The sequence below is a fragment of the Phoxinus phoxinus genome (genome assembly GCF_949152265.1).
Source record: "Phoxinus phoxinus genome assembly, chromosome: 18".
In the NCBI taxonomy this organism is placed as follows: domain Eukaryota; kingdom Metazoa; phylum Chordata; class Actinopteri; order Cypriniformes; family Leuciscidae; genus Phoxinus; species Phoxinus phoxinus.
Window position 1 is genome coordinate 8372709 of NC_136893.1, and position 19784 is coordinate 8392492.

General features: G+C 39.1%; 1 protein-coding gene across 2 annotated transcripts in view; it reads right to left on the minus strand.

Annotated features, from left to right (window-relative positions):
- The window catches only part of LOC306985928 (inactive dipeptidyl peptidase 10), a 47588-nt gene that overhangs the window by 20723 nt on the left and 7081 nt on the right, over positions 1-19784 (minus strand). The window contains exons 2-5 of one of the 2 annotated variants that reach the window (XM_079588709.1): positions 8437-8551; positions 6797-6892; positions 5675-5769; positions 3948-4019 (exon numbers count right to left, since the gene is read on the minus strand). In XM_079588709.1, the coding sequence (XP_079444835.1) occupies positions 3948-4019; positions 5675-5769; positions 6797-6892; positions 8437-8551 (378 nt within the window). Of the gene's footprint in view, positions 1-3947; positions 4020-5674; positions 5770-6796; positions 6893-8436; positions 8555-19784 lie in introns of both variants that reach the window. The other variant, XM_079588708.1, reaches the window with a different exon arrangement.

Consider the following 19784-nt stretch of genomic DNA (forward strand, 5'->3'; position numbering starts at 1 on the left):
ATTAAGCACCACAACTGTTTGCAACATTGATAATAATAATAAATGTTTCTTAAGCAGCAAATCAGCATATTAGAATGATTTCTGAAGGATCATGTGGCACCGAAGACTGGAGTAATGATGCTGAAAATTCAGCTTTGCCGTCACAGAAATACATATATAGCTATATAATTATATAACATAAACAACAGTTATTTTAAATTGTAATAATAATTCCCAATATTGCTGTTTTACATTTTTTGATCAAATAAAACCAGCTTTATTGGTAAGTAAAAGAGACTTATTTCTGAAACATGAAAAACAATCTTGCTGACCCCAAACTTTTGAAAAGTACGATATTTCAATATTAAAAAGACAGACACAAGTGTTTGTGCGCATGAGTACAATCAGTGTTTAAGTTTGAGCATATCTGTGTGTGTGTGTGTGTGTGTGTGTGTGTGTGTGTGTGTGTGTGTGTGTGTGTGTGTGTGTGTTATAGGAAGGAAAAGAGTTTGTGGATTCCAGCTGAGAGTCATAAATCCTCTTTTTTGCAAGGAATCGCAAAATGAATATCCATACTTCCAACAGTGGAAGAAATATTGCTAATGTGGGAATTTGTATGGTTGTGACATTGGCATAGTAATTGCACAAATTTGCTCAGTAATACTGAATGCGGTACTGAAGCCCACACAATTCTCAGTGCCAAAAGTGCAAGATCTGCCCTAGTTTGCCTTTCCGCCTGCCTTTATTCATTCTGTTCTCTTCTCTCTGCTGTTGATTCTCACTGTAAAATCTTTCGATTCATGTTCATCACAACGCGTCTTCCTCAGGGCTTTAAGTCTGAGGTTGCTCTGGTTCTCATAATACGTGCCTCTTTATTTCTGAATCCCTGTAGACATTTTAGCTTTTTTCCACTAACTCTTCCTTTAGCACTGTGCCTTAAAAGGGATAGTTCACAATCACATATAAACAATCGTGCAGCTGAGATTTGTTATAGAGTATATATTGCTTTAGGTGAGTATACTGTATGTACACAGGGAAAGTGGGATTCAACTTTTAATATATCACTGGGCAAAAAAAAAGAAGCAAATCGGTCATGTCCAACTTAAGAGAAGTGTTTTGAAGTCCAAGCTTTGTGTGAGAAACTTTTTTCTTAATTTTCCCCTCCAGTGAGCGGTTAACCACTGTGACTGGATCACTGAATTAGTGATTTTAACTTGAGAATCAAATCAGTCTGATTGAACGAATCATTCATTCACAAATGCATAGCAATCTTATAGACTATCGGAGCCAATAGTTTCTATTACTATCTTAGGCTTACAATGCTTTTGGAAAACACAGTACAGACTAGTTTTGTGAACCATATCAACTAATGCATTGAAAAGATCTGACTCAAAAGAACAAACTGTTCATGAATCAGATATTTGCTACATCTTTAATGAACTCTTATGAAAGTGCTAAGGATGGGCATCAAATTGTTTAGTGAATAATGACTTTTGGTTTGTTCTGCACACAAAGCTATCGTATGACTTGAAATAAAAGTGTATGAGAAATATTAACTGCATATGATGGTTTTGTGCGTATAAGATATGAACTACATATTTTATGCTTTTGTGTCATTTTAGAAGTTCAAAAGCCTTCTCTTGTGTTCTACAGAAGGAAAATACATACAGGTTTGGATTTGGAATGACATGAGGGTGAGTAAATGACAGATATCTTGATTTTGGATGAATTATCCCTTTACATTTGACATCCTTTTACCACCCTCAGCATTCCCTTTAACTCGGTGTCTCTGTGTCTTTTTATTTGGCTCTGGCTATCCCTCCTGCTGTCTTTATCAGTTTCTATTTCACTCTCTCAATATACATTTCGCTTGCACCCTCGTTTTCTTTGTGACACTCGCCTTTCTTCCCTTTTGCTTTTTCCCTTTTCCATTTTCTTCCTTCCCTTGCAATTTCACCTCACTCTGGCGTCCCCTTTTATATTTTCTTATCTCCCTCTTTCCCTTATCTCCCCGTTTCCAATCTCTCTCACACATTCACATCCAATTCATTCCGTCTCTATGATTGATTTCGATTGGACAGCGTGATCTAAGGGCGACTGCAGATCACATCGTTTTTATCCTCGTCTTCTTCAGTCACCAAATCCACCCCCCCCCCCCTCTCTCAGTTCAGTTGCTTGAGCCATAAACTGCCTCAGTCAGCACATAATCTCTAGAGATAGAGGGAAAAGGAGGGGAGAGAGATCAAGGAAGAGAGATAGCAATTGTGACTAGAGGAGGTGGAGAACTAACAGAGAAATCCCTTGTTTCCCTGCAGATGTGACCACACAGATTGGCTTTATCTATCCTGTGAGAATGTGTCCAATATCAGAAGATAGAAAGAAATGTACAAAAATCCTTTCAGATTTTTTTGCATTGTGACAATTTTCTCATGATAATTGTAGTGTTAGTCCAAATGAAGTGCTTGTAAAGGTACAGACTGTCTTTACACTAGCAGCACACACACACACACACACACATACACACACACACACACACACACACACACACACACACACACACACACACACACACACACACACACACACACACGCACATCCAATTAATCTCAATGCATACCATAAATAATAGTGCTAAAATAGGCTCCACTTAATATTTTATTTATGCAGAAATTATTTCTTATTTTGGGGTGAAATGCGATGTGCATCCACCACTTGTCACATGCTTTGAAACAAATGCGCGATACAGAACACATTTAAATGAGCAACAAAATGCAATATTCACGAGAGAGAGAGAGAGAGAGAGAGAGAGAGAGAGAGAAAGAGAGAGAGAGAGAGAGAGAGAGAGAGAGAGAGAATGGATTGTACTGTCAGTGTTTTCACTCATTGCCTGTTTTTTCCTATTTCTCTTCTTCTCTATTACTCATGTCTATACCCTGCGTAGTCGTTCTCTTTCGAGAAGAGAGAACGCTGCCGCAGAAATGATTATTTTCTGAAGTGGAGGTTCGGCGGGGGGATAAGAACTACAGATTGCTGTGGTTGCTCAGACAAATAGCCTACAAGTTGTTTATTCTCAGCCTGTTTCTAAAACCTGCTGTAATCACAAAAAGGCTTGCCCCAGTATGATGCTCATTACAATTCAGTGCCAAACAGCTCCTCTCCTCTGTTTCCATCTCTCCCTCTGCCTGTCGGTATCCCTTCTTCTTTCTTTCCATACACCCGAGCTCCTCTGTGTATTCTATTCCGTCTACGTTTGCTGTTGATCGTAGCAGTGTTCATTGTTGAACATGCTGCAGAATTTATGGACGAAGTATAAGTGGGCTGAAAGAGTTTCCGCCAGTCTAATAGGTAAAAGATTTAGTTCACATAATTACCCAACACTGGCAGTGCACAAAAATGCTTAAACCATCAATACATGCATGGCTTATAAAATCCAGGCTTTTTATTTTAGCACCATTAGTCTAAGGTATTGTAATGCATCTTTAAAAACGCATAACATTATTGAGATATCTTCATCAAAGTAATCACAATGTAATTATCATTTCTTAGCAGTTCATGTAATCTCATAAAAAAGATAGCTTCTGGTATTATATGTGACATTTAAAGGACATTATTTGTCATATTTACATACAGTAGGCAACATCACATATACATCATAAAGCGATTTTGCCAATAGAATTGCTTTGTGGTCCAACTGGGATATGATTCTGTGTGGGATAAACAGCAAGACAACAGCTGTCTAATTCGGCGGCTAAGTTGGCTAGACGGTTAAAATTGCTTGTACGGCACATTTATTAAAAACAATAGACACAGAGGGCCCTCAACTATGATATAAAACCTTGTGCGTTGCAATGGCACAAAAATAAGATAATCTGTGGAAGGAAGCAATAAAAAAATAATTTTCTCTTACACACGGGTAATGTGGAAATGAGACCACTGCTTCTTGGTGTTTTTCTGCTCATATTACTCACATGGTGGATATTATAAGCCATCAGGATGAACCTCTTATCAGCTGAAACCTGGAACTTCATGGACTTCAGATCCTAAAATGGGAACCCAGAAATAGCTTAATGATCTTAATGCAATATTTTGGATTAAAAACAAGTTAAGCTGTAACACACATCTAGCATGCAAGTCTATTACCACAAACACAATTTTTGTTTATTTTCAAAACTGAGATTATGTTACCAGTATATATTTTTTTGTTTTAATGTTTATTTTGTTGCAATGCCTTACTCCATAATTTTCCATTGAAAGTGTATTGCCACGATTTTAGTTTGTTTTAGAAATTTTCAGTGGAAACCACGCCTGGTAACGTGGTATCTGACTTGTTGCCTCGCTAACTTATCAGGCAATGACTTTGTAAGCAGCATTTGCGCACCAAGGTACCTCACGAAACAGATTTCGGACAGACTTGTGAGGCAGCGTAACATTTTAATATAAAATGTTATTTATTAAAAATATTTAAAATAGAGCGAGCTTTGATGAAAACTAAGCAAATATTGAATTACTAAAATAGTCATTTGTCGCTATATTGATATCAGAAATGGAAAACGTCGGTCAAAAGTGTACATTTACACACAAACTGACCACCAACCACAACTGACGCCATTTTTATTTTTTTAAAGACGGAATGGAAAGCACAGGATTGTGGGATATCAAAGGCAGCGAAGGATACATCTCTGCTGCCTTCAAAAATCGATCAGATGAAGGTATCTCAGGAGACGCTAACATTAGATTCGGACATACCTTGATGCCTTTCTACCTTGGAATGCAATCTCCGAAGGCAGCGTTTTTAAGTTTCTGGAAGCAACCAAGTGTGCCCTACACGTCCTGAAAAGGGAAGCCAAAACATTTTGATCGAAACATTCCCTGGTGGCTGGCTGCAGTATAGATCATTAACCCTGCCTTCCACCTCAGGCTCCACCTCATGATCACTACTGCGCAGACTCAGGCTCCAAATGACGTAATCGTCAATGACCGTTTCTGGGATATTTTGGCTTCGTTTCTCTACAGTGGAAGGAAGTGGAGACACGTCCATCATCTTTTTTTACAGTCTATGGTGGAAATCAACAAAATGCCATGGAGAAAACTTGAATTCGTTGTTTGAATTCGAATGTTGTTGGGGCATAAAGCCAATGTGACGAGTGTAACCGTGTAGACAGTGTGGGTAGAGGCTTTAGAGGAGAAGTATCTGCCATCTCAACAACATTCCATTGAGCGTCTGAGGCAATGACCCATATATGATTCTCAGTGTAATCCAGCTGCAGCGTTCAAAGGGTGGCCCTGCTGAAACAGTCTCTTTGATGACACATGCTACGGGATCAACTGAGGAGAAGTGCAGAAACGGGGAATAAAAGACAAAGCATTAACTATTAGAGCTTTGTAAGCCGACACACCATTTGCTCTCTCTCTTTGCTCATTTCTTGGCATTCTGATGCTTTCTTCAAAGACGTTCAGCTAGCAGTCCATACACTCTCGCTACGGAGTGACCCATTTGTCAGGTTCCATAAGAATGGAGCTAATGGAGTTGTACGTCTTGTCCTGCTCACATGCCTCAAGGGGGTTGTAACTCTCCAGAGAGCTGCTTTACGCTGGTGGTTTGGGACAGGGCTGTATGAGTATGTCTTTGCATGGCCTTTATGTGCTATGATGCTGTCTTCTATGCGAATGCATGCATGTGTAAGTATACACTCACTAGGGTGCTATTGTCCAATAGCGTGGTGGTTAGATTTGAGCTGAGATTGTGGATTAAAACGTGACCCTCCTGGGAGCATAATGACACCTCGTTCTCTGTAAAACATGAAAATTAACATTCAATAGCTGAGCTCAAGACTGGCCTGCACCTAGACTGCATCCTAATAAGAATATGTGCTTCTCTGGTGATGGGAAAGTCTACTATCATACCATTAATATTTTTATCCAGAAAGGATGCACTGAAATGACTAAAAGTGAGAATAATGACATATATATAGTATATACCTATAGTATATACCTATAGTATATACTTATATAGCTACATATATATATATATATATATATATATATATATATATATATATATATATATATATATATAGTAGTGTTTAAGTATATGTATACATATACATAGTATATGTATACAGTCAGTATATAACATTTTGATAATAATTGGAAATGTTTCTTGACCACCAGATCAGCATTGATGATTGAGGAATGATTTCTGAAGGATCATGTGACCCTAAAGACTGGAGTAATGATGCTGAAAACTCACAGAATAAACAATAAAAATCTTACTGACCCCGAATATTTGAACTGTAGTGTACATGCTTTTGAGAATGCCATTATTTTTGAGGAACTCAACCTATAAGTGACTTTCTTATAATAAGTCAAATCAAAATAGGAGTAGGAGTATTGTAAAATCCAAATATTACACACGTCAATTTTAACTTTTAGATTTATACTTATAGTTAACTTCTTCAACTAACATTCCTTATGTTACTACAAAAATTTGAAAGTGTCAATGTGTCAGGGGCAATATTATCCCTACAGACACCTTTATAATGCTATTTTCAATGTATTAGGATTTGGGATGCACTAATATTAATTGTGCATGCTATATAATGAAGAGCGAATAGAAATGCAGCCTGATGAATGCCACTTTTATTGAAAAGTAAATCGAACATTTTAACTATTAGCAGAAAAACACATCCAGTCTCCCATTACATTTCAAGACAATGAATTGTTGCACTCCAGGAGCTCTAAATGTCCACATAGATCAAATAAATGAACCTAAAACATTCCCTTAAACACTGTTTGTAAAATATAATGACGTTTTTACCATTTAGCCACGTCGCACATGGGTCGTGAACTCTGAAATCCTCGCTCTCTAGGTTCTCCAGAGTGAGACGAGACAGCAGCAGGAGGTGAGACTCGTCTGAAATACAACATCAGGCAGTCAGTTAAAAACTCCTGAGGACAAATCATGTCTATTAGAAAAATCCACAGGAATGTCTAATAAAATCAAATATTGATGCTACTGATGCAACTGCAGTAGGCTGTTAGAATTTTTTCTTTTTTTTACATAAATAAACAATTAAATCCCGGAATGTGGCTCCACATATTGAAAAAATGTGCACTCAGTATTTTTTTTTTCTTAATAACATTTTTACACACAAAAAATATTGCATGTAAACCATGAACCCCCGGTTTCACAGGCAAGGCTTAAGCCTAGTCCTAGACTAAAATGCATGTTTGAGCTGTTTTAACTGAAAGTAACTTGCACTTATATTTCTTAAAATGCATCAGTGCGATTGTTTAGTCTCAAGATGCACATCACTAATGTAATGTTTTATTTTAAGGCATGTTTATAAAAGCTTGAATATCCGAATTGAACTAAAGCCTAATCTAAGCCCTGTCTGTGAAACCAGGCCATATTGTTTTAGTTCAAAATTAAGTTACCATCCAATTGGTTTTACTTACCGAATATGACTTTTAAAGAAACATGTTGTTTAATATTCTGTTATGCTGTGATTTAGAAGAACATGTTGTGTGTCGCTTCCAAAATGAACGCGCCAAGCACCAAAAGTGGGTAAAACTTGGATTTGGCCATTTGGACCCAGCTGACAATATAACGGAAACTCTTCTATAACCCAACATAGCAGATCATTGAACATAACTCTCCCTTTTCTCATCTTCCTCAACAACAAATAAAAGAATTACACTTAATTTTGACATTAATTCTCCCTATCCCGTCTTCCGCATAGCATGCTGGTAAAATAAAAAGCTTAATGAAAATGACACATCATATGAAAGCTGAATAAATACGCTTTCCATTGATGTATGGTTTGCTAGGATAGGGCAATATTTGGCCGAGATACAACTATTTGAAAATCTGGAGGTGCAAAAAAATCTAAACATTGAGAAAAATCGTCTTTAAAGTTGTCCATTTATGTTCGCGATTGTGCTGCATTCACTCATAAAAATAAAAGTTTTACCGTATATATTTACGGTTGGAAATTTATAAAATATCTTCATGGAACATGATCTTTACTTAATATCCTAATGGTTTTTTGGCATAAAAGAAAAATCGATCATTTTGACCCATAAAATGTATTGTTGGCTATTGCCACAAATATAACCCATGTGACTTGTGACTGGTTATAGAAATGTATGTTATTTTGCACCCAAACAAAAATACTTCTGTTGCCCAACCACATTTTAAGAGCTAACCTGAGCATGCAGCAAAATCCATTCTGAGTGTTGCCTGCTTTGTTACCGCTTGTCTTTTCGTATTTTTATTTGTGAATGGATGTCTTATTTATGAGCTCGCTCATAAACCCTCACATAAACCCTCTTCTGTTGTGTTTCCCGTCTCTCTTTCTTCCCTTACTGTAGCTGATCTCACATCTCTCTTCCTTTATCCTTGGTTCACCACCTCATTCGATTTATATTCATTTACTCCTTCGGTCTCCAACTTACCGGGGGTGAGGAGAAAAATTGAGAGGGTGACCAGAGACATGACCCCAACGATGACCACCATGGCGATACCAATTCCCTTCCAATTCCGAGGAGGTCCTCCCGAGCTGCCATGGTCCTGCTCAAAAAACAAAATTAAAGTAACTGCATTAACTTTCCTCCCCTCACACACACAAGTCTCCCCACCGCTGAGGGAGAATGTATTAGTGCTGCCTCATTTGCACTGCCTCAGAGCAGGGATTTCATGTGAGACGTGTGTATCAGTGCAGCAACCCTCCGGGGGAGAACGAAAGGACTTCTCTCTGACAGTGTCATTTAGAACAATCCTTCATAAAGCCGGCAAGGAAAGAATTCCTCGAGTGAAAAATGAGAAGCTAATTGAGTCTCAGATTTCTGTTGTGTCTTAATTTCCACCAAATGGTGCCTCATTTCACCTTTTTAATGGGGCTTATGTATGATAAACGGTGTGTGGGGGTGTCATTTTACACTATGAGGGGTGCGATGTTAGCATCGGGGTTTTGGAAGCTTGCATAGATGCGTTCTCGACTGTTTTTCGAAGCTGAATCTACAGCAACAAAGCAATGCGGATGAGACGAGCCACAGTTCTGTTACGAAACAGTATATTAGATGTGTTTTCAGCTCCCAGAATGCCTCTGTGACAGCCAAGGCTGAAGCAAAAAGCTTTAGCGGTGTATCTGACGGGCAGGTTGGGACGAATACGAGACCATCAGTCATGATCAGGAACAATAAACAGCCACTTCAAGGCTAGTGGAAAATCACTGCTGGTGGCAAAGAGGGGAGGACCGCAGAGTAAGTGTTTACTCATTGACTGTCCATAAAACTTAGTCTTCATTATCTCTGTGTCTTATGTTTGTGGTTTCAGAGGGAGAAGTTAAGGCACCTCTTCTCACCTTCCCTCGGGGGTAGAGGTGAATGAGAGATCTGTGTTAGTAGAGATGGGGGAGAAACTCATATCTTCACCACCTGGCATCCTGGCAGACTTTAACCTCAGCTGTCTCGGGACAAAAAGAGCAGCACAAGAGCCGACTGCCTGCCATCTCTCACCTAAACGCCTTCTGACTGGCTGGTAGTGCTGTATGCATCTCAATAAGCTGATGTGAAGGTTTTTGTTTTGTTGTTGTCAAGTCCTGACAATACAATTGATAAAATTGGATTAAAACTACAAAATGAATATTTATTTTCCCAAGATGATAACTAATAATATTAAATAATATATATTAAAGACATAGTTTAATTAAAACAATATTTTTAAATTGACGAGTTTGAACCTTTAGACAAAATCTCCTTTTGTTGAGAATCATATTTGATACATTAGGCTTTTATGGCTCATAACAGTGAGAATATGGAGCTCATACTTAGGGTGGAAAAAACATTATTTTGTTATATGCACAAATAGGCAATTTGGTGCAGATGTTGATATTTATAAGGTATGCTATTCCAAAGTTAGTCGATGCATAACTGTTTTTTTTTATTTTTTTATTAGTAGGCGGTATTTAGTGTACACTGTGCAGTATGCAGTAAGCAGTGTTAGTCTGTCTGGAAACTATTTTATTTGCAATTCTGATGGAGACAAAAATACAGCTTCCGCCAACTTTAATAAGAAAGTGCAGACAATCGTAAATATTTCCCAAACATACACACATGGAAATTAGCGGTTATATTTCCGTGGCCTAAATTGCTTTAGAAAATGTAATTAGACCCTCAGAGTTCTTGGATACTGTTCATTGTTGTTAAACAAAAAGATAACTTCAAAAGCTTCAGAGGTTGCCAGCATGGATTCTAGCCAGCGGCTCATTATTAATAGATCTTACTGAAGCTTCACACAATTAAAACAGCTGCTGATAGTGTCTGATAAATCTATCTGCACTCAGCACTCAGCAGCAGAGATAATGAAACAGAATCATAACACAATTGGCTCTCTTTTCAGATTCTACAGATCTATAACACTTGCACTTCAAAAAGTCATTTCCTTACATCAAGCTCATTCAGAATCAGTTCAAGCCCCCTGAACTTCATTATCATGAGACACAATACTATCAGATCAGTATAAATGATACTGTCTGCTGCACTGAAAATAATCATTTTATAAATAATTTTTACTTTAGGGTTAGTACGATTTTTTTTAAAAGAAATTGCTTATTTTATTAATCAAGGATGCATTTCTGTAAAAAAAAAAAAAAAAAAAATGCTGACATTTTTTTTTATCACAGTTTCCACAAAAATATTAAGCAGCACAACTGTTTCCAACATTGATCATACTAAGAAATGTTTCTTGAGCAACAAATCCGCATATTAGAATGATTTCTGAAGGATCATGTGACACTGAAGAATGCTGAAAATTCAGCGTTGGCATCACAGGAATTACATTGTCAAAAATATTATAGATAAGTTATTTTAAATTGTTTAAATTACTAAATTATTGTTTTATCAAATATATTTAAGAAGCAAAATGACACAAAGAAGACTTTAAATAAAAAATTTCTTGATCCTGTTTTAATCCTTTTTTTTTTATCTCAACTGTTTTTAATGTATTAATCGCAAAAATATAACATCCTTTAGTGAGGTCTAACACAATTTGCCAGTTGGGTTTAAAATAAACTGAAAAACAAGAAAAAAAATACAGATTAGGATGATGCTTTTGTCAGTATAAGATTGTGAGCCACTCACACTCCCCCGTTACAGCCACAACAACACAATTAATGTAATTTGTTCACACTGTTGAACTGTTTTCATTTCAAAGGCGTCTCTCTCATTACGGGCTGAGAGCCCAGTACTTTCTGTGTTAAAGCTTCATCAGATCGGTTTCCCCAAGTCCCCTGAGCCCTGAAATTATACTACACTCCAAATTAGGATGTCTATGTTGGCAAACAGGGGAGAACCCTGCATCATAGATGAGAGAGTATCTTCAAACTTGCATGGTAACGCATGTTAAACTAGGAGAGAATTCCCCCTCTGAGGGATGCAGTGATGCAGTGCTCCCAGATAGTGATACACTGATAGATAGGTGTAGATAGATACACTGTAAAAAATGCTGGGTTGTTTCAACCCAATTTTGGGTAAAATATGGACAAACCCAAATGTTGGGTTAAAAATGTAATGTAAAAATTTTACCCAACGGCTGGGTTTGTCCATATTTTACCCAAAATTGGGTTGAAACAACCCAGCATTTTTTAGAGTGTAGGATTGCTTAATATACAATTTTTTATTTAAAATTTAGTTAACTTAATGCTTTTTTTGAAGTGAAAACCACCGCTCCAAAGTGGTATTCGAGATAGTGTGGGTTTAGTGTGCATTAAGGGCACTGCACTTTGGCATTTTTAAGACATGGGACAGTCTTGAGCACTTATTTCCTGTCGCGTGCACGCGCTCTTAAGTGGCCAAGACCGCATGTGGGTATTTGGACAAGGCATGACTTTGGTTCACTGCAGTTTTAAGGAGAAAATACTCAACAATGGTGTTGACTCATGAATTTGCACATGGTTTGTCTTAGTTGTAAATGTTAGTAAATCTGGCTCTATATCTTTCATTCTATTTAAATATACACATTTTAATCTATATATTTTAATCAGCACCGTTTTTGAAGAGTGCACGTGAGCTTAAAATGTGAAAGGGAACTCCGGAGTATGTATGGCGTATGAGGGAACCCACGATGAATCAAACATCAAATAATGCAAAATGGCATGCAAAACAAAAACGGTGGAGTAGTCTTAGGTGACATGTTTATTACAGCAGCATCTTGGATATCTCGAATAGATTGATTAACAGAAGTTACTCCTCCACCTGTGAGCGACTTCATATTGTTGAAAGAATGTGGTTCAAACGGCAGAGGTGTGACCACGTTACTAGTTTCGCGAAACAGTCGTGCCTAGTTGGTTAGTTTCACGAATTATGCATCGTATATGGTAGTTAATCAGCGAGTTACATTGATGTATGGGAAAAGCACCTCAGATCAAGAGATTTAATGATTCTGAAAGCTGTTGTGGAAAGAGAGGTGACAAATAGAGCCATGGAGTAAAAGTGAAAGCAGCTGGCCTGCAAAAACCTTGGCACGGTTGTCAAAGTGACACATTTTCAGCCGGGCAGAGTCCCAAGTAGACAGATTTCTCATTGTATTCCACTCAAGCGCTCAGTTCACAGAGCAGCGCCTCTACAAAGCTGTCAGTCACATATATTGTGCCACTCCTGCAATGCAGAAAGCAAGGCTCCGCGTGGGCGAAAAATCTCATCAACGATGCTCCTGTGCTATAGGAGGAAGAGAAACATGTTTAGAGGTTTGATAAATGTACATCACATTGGAAAGATCTACCTAACCTCAGAGCAAGCAGAGGAGATCGATACGAAGGGAAGTGAGGGGAACTCCAGCGGGAAATAATTAATATGAGAGCGGGGAGCTAATGTGAGTGTTCTGAGAGACATACAAAAACCTGTGCCGAACCGTGAACTGTGGTCCTTTGGGATTATATGTGGGCCAATATGGGTTTGTTAATGGAGGATGCTGATATAAAGACCAAAGCGGCTGGCTACCTACACAATGCTTCTATAGCTATACATAATCTAATTTAATAACAGCAAATGAGATGTACACCAAATTGCTTAAATTAAATGAATGTGCTTATTTTACTTCCTATATTTTACGACTCAATTTAAAGAAAACACCTTTTAGTATCCATTATAATACCTTGAGAAAGCTATCGCATTCCCAGTCTAAATAGCAGTAGGTCCACTGGAACATGTCCTCTGGAAGTACACAGTTTTAACACTGAAATTGATTATGGGAAAAATGGTGTCCTGAGTGCAACAAATTTCATGCTTTTAAAATCCCTCCAAAAGAAATTGTGTTTTGTTATAATAAAATACTTGCGATCCATTTGTTGCTTTCAAAAAATGGCCGTAACCAGGTATTAGAAATGGATCTGTTACACATGCATTGGCAGGGAAGAGGAGAGGCAAGGATCTAAGTTCAGCAGTTTTTATTAAGAAAACCCAATGAAAAGCAGGTATGCAGATGCCAAAAATCCAAACAGAAGAAGCAGAAAGAAACATACATCACAACAAGGCTGAAGATAATCCAAGCAAAACACAAATCCAAACAGAAATGCAATAGTCTTACCAGGGTTTTACCAATGTAAAAGACACAAACTAACTCAAAGAGAAACACAAACCATCAGGAGCAGAACTGGAAACAGAGCAATAAACAACAAAAATGAGTGCATCAACAAAACAGCAATCACTGGACAAGACAATCAACACAGGAAACACTGGGGTAGCCCTCAGGGTGTCTTGGAGGAGTGAGGTGCTGCAACATCTAGCTACTGAAGTGCCCCAGGGCTCAGTGCTTGGACCACTTCTCTTCTCGATCAACATGACATAGTATCTGTCATTCAGAAACATGGCTTTTTCTATCGCTGCTATGCTGATGACACACAACTCTACCTCTCATCCAACTAGATAATTCGACGGTAGCTTCTCGCATCTCAGCCTGCCGGACAAACACTTCGGACTGGATGTAGGACCACCACCTTCAACTCATCCTTAAAAAGACAGAACTGCTTCTGTTCTGATCTCGGCCAACCCAACACTTCGTCACAACCTCTCCATTCAGCTAGGTTCGTCATACATAACTCCTTTTAGGACAGCCAGGAACCTCAGAGTTGTAATTGACGATCAGCTAAACTTCACAGGCCGCATTGATAGAACGGCCCTGTCCTGCAGATTTGTCTTATAAAACATTAGGAAGATCAGGCCCTTCCTATTAGAGCGTGCTACACAACTCCTTGTCCAAGCTCTTGTTCAATCCAGACTAGACTAATGCTCTCTTTGGGGCATGTATGGTCAAACCTCTGCAACTGATCTAGAATACAGCAGTGATAGTGGTCTTTAACGAGCCGAAGAGAGCTCATGTCACACCTCTCTTCATCAATTTGGTTGCCAAAAGCACCTTGCATCAAATTAAAGGTACTGATCTTTGCCTAAAGAATGACCACTGGCTCTCACACCCCCATACCTAAACTCACTATTTCAGACTTATGTTCCTTCCAGAAGCTTGCGTTCTGCAAGTGAATGGCACTGTGTGGTGCCATCACAAAGTCAAAATCACTTTCACTGACCTTTACTTGGGACTTTTCCCAGCTGGTGCAATGACCTGCCTAACTCTAAGCAGCAAAAACGACTAAAGATGCATCTTTTTTCATCAACACTGTTAATACTAACACTTAATATTCTATTATATTTCTATTCTAATTATATTTATTTTGTTTTATTGAAAAAAAAAACTTGCTACGTATACTGTGCTACGCAAACTTGGACTTGTCACAGCAATACACTTTACCGATGTCTGAGTGGCTCAATTTACTGATGGTTGCCATTCTGTAAAACATTAAATGAAGCAACAACACAATTTTTCACTTTGCTCTCTAGGGATTCTGCACGCATCTGTGGGGACCGAGTAATTTATAAATGAGACTCATGGGAACTTCTGAACTGCAGTGTTTGGCCATGATGAAAAATCACGGTTCTTTTTTATTTCACAGTATGTGCACTAACTGCATAGGTAACTACATGGGTTAAGGTTAAGGTAAGTTCAGGGTTTGTACCTTATTACCCAGTTATTGCAATTACTATAATAAGCATATAGTATGTACATGGGGAACAGGACTGTAAAATAAAGTGCTACCAAAATTACTTTAAGCCAAATTTAATGTGATCCATCTGAGCTTTGCATAATCCTGGAACATACTGTGGAGTCCTTCACCTCTGGGATACTTCACCTCTGGAAAGATGAATGTGTATTTAAAATGGCTCATTTATGTAGTAGAAATGTGAAATTATTTTTGAATTTGGAGCCTTCTAGACTGAGAAAAGCCAGAAAATTTATTTTTGGCTCATGTGGATGAAAGACAACAACTCCCAGAATGCACTAGCTTCGCTGCCCTACGAGGCCACTCCCAACCAAGCCACGCCTACCGGTAAGAGCGCAGTTAAACAACAAGGCTAGGCTACTAGTGAGTCTCCGTGACAAGTCTGCCCGGGATTTCGAGATCGCCAAAAATGTCCGGGATTCGGCTTTTGCATTCTACAGTCGCCATTCATTATGTTTAATGTGGCAAGCAGGACGAGACTGACGGCCGCGGGAGAACGACGCGAGGCCGGTAGCGTGATTACTGATGAGCGGCACCTGTGAGACGCACCGGTCTCGTATCTCTCACGGAGGAGCGGGAATTTTCTTAGCAATGTTAAAAAGCAGATTAACCCATCACATGTTTAGCATTCAAGTAAACACTACATTCAGATTCACCAATCGGAATGAATTCAGTTAGATTGAAACAAAAGCATGTAAACAATGAATGGTGACTGCAGAAAGCAAAAGAAGAATCCCGGACATTTTGGACGATCTTGACGGCCGGACATGTCCGGGGAAAAGAGGATGGTAACCCCTACTACTCAGCTTTCTCCACAGAATAAGAACCTGTTAGCTTAGCTTCCAAATAAAAGATGGCTGACACTATTTGTACATTCTGTGAGTGAGATCCCACCCTCCATGGGCGGGTTGAAAACATGCGGATCTAGTGCCTTCGACTGGCTGTAGTTTTTAGCCTCTGGCCAAAAAAGCCTCTGATGACGCAAAATGGCGATTTTTGCGTCATCGGAGGATTTTTTACAGACAAAAAATACATAAATCTCTCGTCTCAGGGGGATATGTGGGAGGGAAGCACGGTAATTTGAAAATACTACAGGTTTTCTACTGATACAAAGCTTGATGTTAAATCCTGAAGTATCCCTTTAAGCAAACTTTAAAGCAGTCTTTCAAACCCCCGAGGGCAAACAAATGATCTGCAACCCAGTAATATCAGCTACAGCTGGTAAATAGATGCATATGAATCAGTGAATAGATGCATATGAACAAATTCATTATATTGAACTGAAGCCACACCGTGTGATGACTGATACTGATTAAATAGATAGAGCCATAACTGATTTCCATAAAATGAGCCCCTAAATTGTTATTTTGTTAATGTGTTAGCTATTGATAAACGAGGAGTGTTAAATTGCTAAAGGTGTTTAAAAATAGTTTGACAGACACATTAATGTAGTCATTCTGAATGATAGGAAGCATTGAACACAAATGGTTTGTTTTGGTGTATAAGACTGTTTCAATTAGAAAACATCTCCAGGGGTGAACGATAAAAAGTCCATCCACATTACTGATAGCAACTTTTCTTTTCTTTTTTGGAATTTTTTTTCAAGCAACCCACATTAAAACATAATTTAATCAACTACAGCTCCGCACTGATTTCTGCCAGGAAATAATTGCTGTAGTTTTGCCAATCATCACACACACTGAATTAAAAAAACACCTTCCCAGAAGGCAAGGAAGATAGGATGAATGGATGGATGGATTATGTAACCTCTTTATTTACATTTGCAGGTAAACGACCAGTGAGGTGCGAGAAAACTAGAAATTCATAACAGCCAGTGAGCACGTGAAAGTTTTCAAATGCACAATTAAGCAGACGTTTCTCCGCTTTTTACCATTTGCAAGCAGCTTTCACGTCATGTGTGAACGGAACCAGACTGGACAACTATAGTTGTATGTCATAGGCCTACAGTATAAGCTGTTCTGGTTTCGGTAACGTATAACGATAGAGATTTGAGCTGTGTGTCATCTAAAGGTTTTAGATCTAGTCACTGTTCTCCACCAGAGCTGCTCTCATCAGTTTTGTGTTCTCGCTGCATTCACATTGTACTACAGCGAGACAAAGCGACATAATTCAATTAATTTCAATGGAGGGCAGGACATTTGCTGCGACACAAACGACAGTGACTGTTGGTGACAGGATAGGCGTGCCCAGCAATGCGATAAATTTGTAATATGTTGAACTTTATGCATATTAAGAGCAACTTTTGGGAGCGACAATAGGATGGATGTCAAGCTCCACCCATTGGCTCTGCAGTTAACAGCCAATCTATATTCTTATAATTTAGGGTACGTCTCTGTGTACATACTGTGATACTCGTCCTGCTGACTAACGGTGCATTCGCACGGGACGTCCGCGTTATCGCTTCACATTTACTTTGAATGGGTGACTTCATCATAGCCTGCATGCTCCGCCCTCCTACGTATTTCCGCTCAATTTTCATTTTCCTTCAGAACTACGTCTGGGATTGTGATCTATTCTTGAGTTTTCTCCAGTCAATTTTTTACCGGTCCAACCAGCGAACAGAGGGAGTGGCTGAGAACAATGATGTTTAGGTTGTGCACTAGTTTGAGTCGTCATACGTCACGACCAAACGTTAGAGATTGGTTATGGCAGATCCAGAGTGACTGATCCAATCAGTGGCAGATCCAATAGTTTTAAACTTCAACAGAGTACCTTCAAGGAAGTTAACGCTTGTCAATGGAGAGAGACCAGACTCTCTGTACAAATGAAATGTACGAGAGTCTGGTAGAACCAGGCTAACTTCATCATGCATTACCTGAACTGAATTGTGGGTTCCCTTGCACCACATCCATAGACTGTAAAAGGTTACGTCACTGCCGTTTCTTGTGGCAAAAGTTGAAAAAAGTTCAACTATCAAGCCGTCAGCCAATCAGGTCGCCTTTGTGCAAATACCAGCACGTTGCAGTCCAAGCTGGAAGCAATATGATTGGCTGTTGTCACTATAAAGGTTGAATCAGCACCAAGCTTCAGACAAGTCCTCCATCAAGCATCGACGCCCAATGTGAATGCAGTGTAAATGGTTTTGTGAACACAGATAGACCGCTTGCGTTTTCGCTGCATAAATAGCCGCAATGCAAAGAGCAATTTGCTGTTTCTTGTTAATCTTTAATATTACGCATTTTATGTACTGATTCCATTTATACTTAGCCTAGTGTTTTCCCTCCAAAATGTTTGTTTTTAGAGGCAAGAAACCTGGTGAAAATAAATAAATACATGACACTAATAGTCAGTGTCTTGTTGTGATAGCACCAAAGAGCCACAGAGTTTACACTGCTCTGGAGAATCAACTATAGTTGCCTGTGCACATTAACTGGGATAGAAGGTGTTATAACAGAAAAATAACACTTTTAACAGCATTCAAGATTAAACTGAAACATTCCGACATAGTGTATACTAACCAACAAAACAGATCAGCTGTAAATTTATAATGACCTGCTCTTGATGTGAGTTCAACACATTGGTGCCAAACATATGGTGAACTCCATATGCTCCGCTTCCGTGACATTATCCAAACTGCAAGCACTATTCCAGGACAGCCTACATACTGTAACCCCCTGTGTGCAACTTCGTGACACCAGCAAATGTAGCGTAACATGATTTCTCCTCTAAATTTCATCATTTGAATATTTAATTCTTTCAATTTTTTATAGTTGGAATGCCTGTTGTTGATATCGAGTTACAGCATGTTGCTGTATTTTCTCCTGCAGAAGCTGTCACTGGCCGGATGGGAAGGATATCATAACACGAGGAGGTGGAGAGAAGGCACCTGCAGACCTTTTATTATCCATCCACAGTGTAGCTCTGGATTCAGAATCAAGACAGTGTTGGTAGTGCCTCCTCTGTGTGCTCCCTTAGCCGTCAGAAAGTCTTACCAGCCTCCTTCACTTTTCAAACAGCCCACAGGTCATCGGCTTCACAAAGGACACCGTGGATGGAGCGCGACAGCCCCCGCAAAACTGTCTCCCTCATTCTAGCTACAGACAGGAAAACAACTCAGAGATGGTTTTCATGCCACTGAGTGAATCATGTCAAATGTAAGCAAGGATGACAGATTTATGTGAGGTGAAATCTCTGAAAAAGTTTGTATTACAATGTCAAGTTTACACATCATTAATAATGAAATACATCAATGATATTGTACAAATAATAATTTGCTACATTTATATAGCGCTTTTCTGGGTACTCAAAGCGCTTTAGAAGGGGGGAATCTCCTCAACCACCACTAATGTGCAGCATCCACCTGGATGATGCGACGGCAGCCATATTGCACTCAAGACACACCAGCTTATTGGTGGAGAGGAGACAGATGTGATGCAGCCGATTAGTCTATATAGGGATGATTAGGAGGCCATGATGGGCAGAGGCCAATGGGAAAATTTGGCCAGGATCCTGGGGTTAAACTAGCCTGACTACGTCAGACTTCCTACTTCCGCTAATTTCATTTCGCTCCTGTAGTCAGTCTGAGATAGCAGCCTATCTTTCAGTTTTCCAGCGGCCTTCGGACGGCCGGGCCAATCAACGAACAGAGGGCGGGCTGAGAGCCGTGACGTAGACGCTAAGCGCCGAGTTTTACATTGTAGGTTAGAGAAATCGAAAACCGAAACGATCGCG